Source organism: Humulus lupulus, chromosome 6 (assembly GCF_963169125.1).
Source record: "Humulus lupulus chromosome 6, drHumLupu1.1, whole genome shotgun sequence".
Classification (NCBI taxonomy): domain Eukaryota; kingdom Viridiplantae; phylum Streptophyta; class Magnoliopsida; order Rosales; family Cannabaceae; genus Humulus; species Humulus lupulus.
The window spans coordinates 103,483,464-103,492,027 of record NC_084798.1 but is presented as its reverse complement, the minus strand read 5'-3'; the positions used below and the strand labels follow the sequence as shown (position 1 = coordinate 103,492,027).

General features: G+C 45.0%; 1 protein-coding gene across 1 annotated transcript; it reads right to left on the bottom strand.

Moving 5' to 3' along the window:
• Window positions 1–6,830: 6,830 nt before the first annotated feature.
• Window positions 6,831–7,394, bottom strand: LOC133785363 (uncharacterized). The gene has a single exon (XM_062224610.1). It carries the CDS (start codon window positions 7,392–7,394, stop codon window positions 6,831–6,833), a length of 564 nt encoding a protein of 187 aa, XP_062080594.1.
• Between the last annotated feature and the right edge of the window lie 1,170 nt (window positions 7,395–8,564).

The window sequence follows — 8,564 nt, the reverse complement described above, 5'->3', positions numbered from 1 at the left end:
AGGCGGGAGATGTCCCTCCATAAACTCCAACTCCACCTGCAAATCTAAAAGGGTCACCCTAAGGTTCGCTACATGGTCACTAAGGTCGGGGGAAAGGTACTCTGTCTCCCCTCAACACCGAGTCAATTTCGCTCTCTACCACCCAAATTTTACGCCTAAGTTCAGCCATGTGCTCGAGATGACGAATACGGGCCTACCTTAAGGTGTCATGGTCACGGTAAGGATTTTCCTCAGCGGGCTCTGAGTCTGAAGACAAGTCAACAAACTTGACCCCCGGAGGAATGTCGAACGGACCTTCATTTACCATAAGACCTCGTCCCGAAAGAAAAAAGGGTTCACATATAAATGGGAGGATTGCTACAAAACACAAAGGAATAGGCTCAAAACCTCTAGGCACAAACGATCTAAATGACCCACTACGGGGTATGAATAAAGGGGCATGCATCAGGGCTAACTCACGATGAGCTCAGGCCAAAGTACCCCATCCCAAGTGGTGCTAATTTGGACCCAATAAACATAAGGGAGAAAGAAAGTATACCTCGAGCAAGTAAAAATTGGACGCTGACGTGGTCAAAAGGAGGTCGAGGGCCAAAAGTACCGTCACGATCAAATAGAGGCAAGTGGTTGAATGTACGCGTCTGCAAAAACAAAGGAAAAAGGTGTTTTAGTCCTCAAACGCCTACATGGGTATAGACATACAATAAATGTACTCAAATATAAAAAATAAAAAAATAAAAAGAGAAGGGAAAAGATAACAAAAATGAGATTGTGGGGGATTGAACCCCTCACCTCTTGAAGGGAGCAAGGATCTCAAAACTACTAAGCTAAGGAGGTAAGGTGTGAATAATAGGCTAGGCATGAAGGCCTATTTATAAGAATCAAAGAGAATAGTCTACCAGAGCACCTAAAGGTCCTCTCCTAGACTGGGGGGCAAGTGTAGACGATCAAAATTACATGCTTGTAAAAGACCCAAAGTATGCGCTCAAGTCCCATGAGTGCCTACATACATGGATAAGTCGTGGTGTCCTTGGGCCACCATCGTCTTGCGTCTCGCATGCCCCGTACCTGCCCAGATGGCTGAGAAGCCTCGCGTGAAGGAGCATCTCGCGTGCACTGAGCCTGGGTCTCGTGAGGGTACCTCGGCCTCGCGCACCTGGTGCGCCTCGCACCCCAGTGCCTCGCGCCCCAGCGCCTCGTGCACCTGGTGCGGCTTGTGCCCCAGCGCCTTGTGCGCCCAGCAGCCCTCATGAGCCTAGAGCGCCTCGTGCCCCAGCGCCTCGCGGGCCAGCACCTCATGCGCCCAGGGCCGCGCATACCAGCGCCTCACGCACCCGAGGCATCCCCGGTGTCTCGCACCCTGCACCTCAAGTGGATGTCTCCTATGAAGACGCCCAACATTTAGAAGTAGAAGCCCAAGTGTAATTCAAAAGGGTCGTACTAGCATAACCTTGCACAGGGTACGACCTTTAAGACCCCGTACGCCTGATACGGATACTTAGGCCAAACAAGTAGTGGGAGCACTAGGAGAGGGGACGTGGCCTGTGAGTTTCTAACCAGATGTCAGAGTCGACACCACCACCAACACCACTACACCTGGAGCCACTCCTCTGACACTCGTACTAGCTAAGTAGTGGAGACATACCCACAGAACCTGACTATGTACTGGAGCCAACACCACTACCCCTGAGACCACTCTCCTGACAGTGTACTTGCGTACCATCTGGTCCCCTGGACCACAATGTATTAGAGGCCATTAGAGTCCACTATAAAAGGGACCACACTTCCACATGGAGGGGGGTTGGAAAAAAAAACACTGTAGCACTACACCATAAGCAATACAAGTTCATTTCACCATTTTCTTTCTGCAACTGTTCTTTGAGTTTCCAATTAGATCTTTGAAGTTTTTCATTTGATAATCTCTACATTTCTATTTTTCTAACTTAACTTGGTTGATGATTTCTCACCGTCAACAAAGGTATTCCTCTTCTCCAGAGTCCTGATAATCCTCATATTGTGTTTATCAAGAGAATTTTAGAAGTCTTGGGATATACTCCCAATTTGTTGAATGAATTGACGAAAAGTGAGCGATTGTTTGTAGACATAGCTATGTCTCGACCCTTTACACTTCCTCTAACCGGTTCCAATGCCTTGGAACATTTGCGTCAAGCGAGGAAATCATCCGTTGGGAGCTCAGATGCTGATAGAGAGGTCGTCGTGCCTCCTGTTGATCCTCCTATTTTGACACGGAGTCAGACGAGAAATAAGAAGAAGGTTGTGCAGGCTGATTCTTCTGACCCATTTAGCGACACCGTTGCCCTTTCGTTCCCCTCCAACGTTGCTGCTTATAGTGAGATTGGGCCTCACTTAGGAGAGATTGATAAGCTGTTGTGGCCCGAAGATGATCACAGGATGGAGCAAGTTGGTATGGATGGGTCAGTTGACACCACTGTTTCCCATTTGTTCTAGGTACAAGGACTTCATTTAGTTTTGTTTGTGTCGACTAGCTGATTTCTCATGTTGTCTTACATTTTTTCAATGTTTCAGGGTTTGCAAGGGGTCATTTGGCTGAAGAAGAAAATCAAGTCCTTAATGGCAACTCTAAAGGAAGTAAGAGGTCAAACAAATGATCTTCGAGGTGAAGTTGGTCGGTTGAAAGATTCTAAGAGGGAGTCTGATCAACTTATAGTTGACTTAAAGATTCAACTAGAATCCAAGGAAGCTAATGTCGAGAAGCTGAGGGTGACTCTTGGTCAAGTTGATGTCTTTAAAGTCGAGGTTGCTTCGTTGGAGAATCGGATGTTAGTGATTGGGCTGGAGGCTAAGATCCAATGTCGTGGCATAATGGCTAGTGTGTTTCGGGATGGTAAGACTGATAGATGGGATGTTCCTAAATACATTGCAGATTTTGAGGAATTGGAGTGGATGAGGACTGAAGAGACGACCCGGGCCGAAGAGTTAGCCACTTCTTTTGTCATCATGACTACTCATGATCTAGTTGCGGATGACTGATTCCTCTTTTGTTCGTGTTCACTGTTGGGGGATGACTGAGTTTGTCTCATCTTATGTATTTTTAGTTGTTGTATGAACTTTTTCTTATGTAGTATTGTATCCTGATCTAACTAACCTAGTTTTGTTGTATTCTGACTGGTTGTAGCTTGTGTTAGTATTCTTTAAGTTGTTGTATCGAATGTCGGTTGGCTGAATGACTTATGGAGTATTAGTGTGTTATTCCCTCAATCTAAGTATAAAGTTACTTAGTCAATTTATACTTAGATTTGTTGTTGATCTGTTCGTAGTATATGTAAAAAAAAATGGTTGTGATAGGGGGCTGCGCTCCGTGGAGCTGCCTACATACCCTTTGCAGGGATCAAGCCCAAATGTAGTTCTGAAACTTCCTGCATTATAGTGTCAGTATGTTGCTTGAATGAAGATCTCGTGAGATCATTGATGAAAGAAAATGAAAGGAGACTAGATTGAGTTAAAAGTGATACTATCTCAAGTTGATAGCATTCCAGCTATTGTTGATGTCACGTCCCTCTTTATTTTGTAGCTTGTATGCTCCATGTCCGACTACCTTTGTGATGAGGTAGGGACCTTCCCATGTCGGGGGCGAGCTTACCTACTTTCGCTTCCTTAGTGTTCTAGAAGACTTTTCGTAGCACCCAATCTCCTACTTTGAATGTCCGAGTGTGAATGTTCTTGTTGTAATGTCTGGCTATGCTTCGTTGATAGGCTGAGATTCTTAAGAGTGCTTTGTCCCTTCTTTCATCGATGGTGTCGAGTTCAGGGCACATGTTTTCCCAATTTACTTCGTCTGTCATCAGCTCATATCTGGCTGTTGGAACTTCACTCTCGGTAGGGATGACTACCTCCATCCCATAGGCTAATGAGAAAGGTGTTTCTCCTGTCGAAGTCCTGGTTGTGGTTCGGTAGGACCAAAGGACCCCTGGTAACTCGTCAGCCCATCTTCCCTTAGCTTTTTCAAGGTGCTTCTTGATGTTGTTCATGATAGTCTTGTTGGATGACTCAGCTTGTCCATTTTCTTGGGGATACCTTGGCGTGGAGAAGCTGAGCTTGATATTCCAAAAGCTGCAGAGGTCTTGGAAGTCGAAACTGATGAATTGAGAGCCATTGTCTGTTACGATCTCTTTCGGTATTCCATACCTACAGATTACATTCTTCCAAATGAAGCCCTTTACTTCTTTGTCTTCGACTTGGTGTAACGAGTCTGCTTCGATCCACTTGCTGAAGTAGTCGGTCACTGGAAGCATGTACACCTTCTGTCCTAGTGCGGTTGGAAGCTTGCCTACTATATCCATCCCCCATTTCATGAATGGCCAAGGGGATGTGATTGAGATGAGATGCTCCAGATGTTGGTGGGATATTTGAGCGAACCGTTGGCATTTTTCGCATCGTCTTGCATAGTCAGAGGAATTAGCTCGCATAGTTGGCCAGTAGTAGCCTTGTGTTAGGGCACGGTGCGCTAAGCTTCATCCTCCAGAGTGGTTGCCGCACTCTCCTTCATGCAACTCATCCAGTACATATTTGGCCTCTGCAGGGTTAATGTATTTCAAATATGGACCAGAAAATGAACGTTTATAGAGTTTACCTCATATAATAGTGAAGCGAGCTGATTAAGCCTTGACCCGACGTGCTTCGTTCTTATCTTCGAGAAGTATGTCCTGCTCCAAGTACTCGACTATTGGAGTCATCCATGTTCGGTTGTTGGAGATGTCACTAACTTTCTCTTCTTCTTCTTTCCAGACAGCTAGCCATTGGAGATATACTACAGGTATTGTCTTGGGGTCGGTTGTCTGGATGGAGGATCCAAGGTTTGCTAATGCATCTACATGACTGTTCTCCCCTCTTGGTACTTGGTTGATAGTGAACTCATCGATGACTGACTGCAACTCTTTAGTCTTGTTGAGGTAGGCTGTCATTTTGTTATCCCGGGCCTGATAGCTACCTTGCATTTGGTTGACTACCAATTGAGAATCACTTAAGACCACGATCATTTTTACTCCCATGTCTTTGGCTAGTCCAAGTCCAGCTATCATTGCTTCGTATTCAGCTTCATTGTTGGTAGCTTTGAACCCGCATCGGACTTCTTGTTCGATTACGTCACCTTGGGTTGAAGTCAGGACGAGTCCGAGTCCACTTCCTCTAGTGTTACTTGAGCTGCCTACTTGCAGCTTCCAGATTCTGGCTGACTGTCCCTCGGTCAAACAGGAAAGTTCTTTTTTTGTCAGCACATGCTTGTTAGGTGTAAAATCTGCAATGAAGTCAGCTAATACCTGAGATTTGAGGGAAGTTCGTGGCTTGTATGTTACTCCATACTCGTTGAGCTCTACCGCCCACTTGGTCATTCTGCCTGACAGTTCCAGTTTATGGAGGATTTTTTTGAGTGGGAAGGTGGTCAAGACCGTTATTGGATGGCAGTGGAAGTATGGGCATAGTTTCCTTGCTGCGTGGATAAGTGCTAGTGCAAGCTTCTCCAACTGGCTATATCGGATTTTTGCATCAAGGAAAGCTTTGCTTACATAGTAGACTGGAGATTGCTTGCCTTCCTCTTCCTGGACTAGGACCGCGCTAACTGCCGTCTCGGATACTGCTAGATAGATGAATAATGTCTCATTGTCTTTTGGCTTTGAGAGGAGAGGCGGGCTGGTCAGGTACTGTTTTAGTTGGGCTAGTGCCTCTTCACATTCAGCTGTCCACTCAAAGGTTTTTGATTTCCTTAGTGTGTTGAAGAAGAGGTGACATCGTTCTGATGACTTTGAGATGAATCGACTGAGTGCTGCGATGCATCCAGTTAATTTTTGTACGTCTTTTATGCATGTTGGGGAAGGAATCCTTTGGATTGACTCTATCTATGCTGGATTAGCCTCGATTCCCCTTTGAGTTACTAGGTACCCAAGGAACTTTCCTGCAGTCACACCAAAAGAACATTTAGTTGGATTCAGTTTCATGTTATATTTCCAAAGAATGTCAAAAGATTTTTTTAAATGGCTGATATGGTCCTTCTCAATGAGGGATTTGACAAGCATGTCGTCGATGTAGACTTCCATCGTCTTCCCTAGCAAGCCGACAAACATCTTGTTGACTAGTCTCTGGTAAGTTGCTCCTGCGTTCTTCAATCCGAATGGCATGACCTTGTAGCAGAATATGCCTAAGTTGGTCACGAAGGCTGTCTTTTCTTGGTCGCCTGGATGCATCAGGATCTGGTTGTATCCTGAGTATGCATCCATGAAGCTTAGGAGTTCATGACCGGTTGTGGCGTCTACTAGCATGTCTATGTGTGGTAATGGGAATGAGTCCTTTGGACACGCCTTTTTGAGGTCTATGAAGTCGATGCAAACTCGTCATTTTCCATTCTTCTTCTTCACAATAACTACGTTGGCCAACTAGTCGGGATAATGCACCTCCCTTACGAACCCATTATCAATCAGCTTTTGAACTTCTTCGTTAATGGCTTTGTTCCTTTCAGGGGAAAATTTTCTTCTTTTTTGCTTCCTTGGTGGGTAGTATGGATCAACCTGCAATGTATGGACAATTACTTCGAGGTCAATTCTAGTCATGTCCGCATGGGACCAAGCAAAACAATCATAATGGGCAGATAAAAAATCAATGAGTTTAGTTCTGATGTCAGGGTCCAATCGTGATCCGATTTGGACTTTGTGGTCTAGGAAGTCTGGATGTATCTGAACTTTGTCCAACTCCTCCACATCTGGCTGGTCCATCTGGGGGTCAGTTAGTCTGTCTTGCTGTAATTGCTATAACTGAGCGGGTTTGGCCTTCATGGTAGTCTGGTAACATGCTCTTGAGTCTTTCTATTGGCCTTTAATTTCTTTTACTCCCCACTTAGTTGGGAACCTTAGAACTTGGTGGTATGTTGAAGGGACTGCCTCCATTTCATGTATCCATGATCGACCTAGTATCACGTTGTAAGCAGACGGAGAGTCTACTACCAAGAATCTTGTGCACAGATTGACTCCATCGGCATAAACAGGTAGCTCGATCTCTCCTAGTGTGTTATTTTGCTCTCCACTAAAACCAATGAGGATTGTAGTCTTCTTTATGATCTTTGATTTATCTATCCCCATTTCCCTGAGAGCACTAAAAAATAAAATGTTAGCTAAACTGCCATTATCAATAAGTATACGTTTAGTAAGACAATTAGCAATGTAAAGTGCAATGACAAGAGCATCATGATGTGGGTTGAGGATTCTGGTTGACTCTGTTGTTGAGAAACTGATGGTTTGAGCTGGTAGGTTGATGATATTCTTCTCTGTCCCGCTGGACTCTCCTTTGATCCAGTTGGTCTGCCTGGCATGTCTTTTGGCTACTGAATGGGTGACTTTGCTTACCTTAGAGCCACCAGTTATTACGTTCATTGTCCGTTCATGAGTAGGTGGCTTCGGCGAGGTTACTTCTCTTCAGACGACTAACATGTCTTCCTCCTGCTGGAATGTTATTTTGCCTTTGTCTGTGAGTAAGTCAGTCAGGTGACCACGTCTTAATAGGTTGGATACTTTGAGTCTTAAGGCAATGCACTCATCCGTTCGGTGACCGTGATCATTGTGGAACTCACACCATTTTGCTTTGTCTTGCTGGTCAGACAGAGTCCTCATCCTTTCCGACCATTTTACTTTGTCTCCGAGTCCTTTCAATATGCCAATGACTTCGACTGGTGAGATTGAAAGATTGTATTTTGGTATCTTTGGTCCATCTCGCAGACGTGTCTCGGACGACCGATTGTACTCCCTCCTTCTGTTCTCTAATCTGTTGGGATACGGGTATGGCTCAGATCGTCTATCACTCTATCTTCTACCTACCCTTGAGTCTCTTCGAGTGTCTTTCCTTGGAGAAGAGTTATAATAGTTAGCTTCATCCTCCTCCCATTTTATATGTGCCCAGGCTTTGGCGAGAACGTCTTCCATCGTCTTGCAAGGATACTTGGTAAGTTCTTTGTATAGGTCTAAGTCGTAGCGGAGTCCTTTGCAGAAGGCTGAGATGGTTGTGTCCTGATTACAATGGGTTATAGAAACCTTCTCTTTGTTGAAGTGGCCTACGTACTCTCGTAAGGGCTCACCCCGTCGTTGAACTATGATGTAGAGGTCTTCCGCAGACTTTTCAAGTTTCCTCCTACTAGCAAACTGCTCAACAAAAGTGTCAGTCAATTGTGCAAAAGTAGAAATAGAATTATTAGGTAAATTAGTATACCACTGGAGGGCTAGTCCAATCAGACTAGAACCAAACCCCTTACACATGCATGCTTCCCTCATATCACGTGGGATGGCAAAGGTGAACATCCTCTTCCTATATTGTGCGATGTGATCATCTGGGTCAGACGTCCTGTCAAACATCTTCATATTTGGGAAGTTTAACTTCTTTGGCATTTCCACTAGTGCAATGTCATCTATGAATGAAGAGTCTGCATAAAAGCTTGCTGCACTCTTCTTAATTGGTGCCGGCATCCCTGGAATCTGTTGGATGAGTACCTCCATCTCAGCTAACTTTCGAGCCAACTCGGGATCTTGGATTGGAAATGAGCTTGTGGTTGC

Excerpts from the sequence above, each read along its gene's own strand:
- LOC133785363 (XM_062224610.1), bottom strand. The coding sequence starts at position 7,394 with ATGAACGTAATAACTGGTGGCTCTAAGGTAAGCAAAGTCACCCATTCA.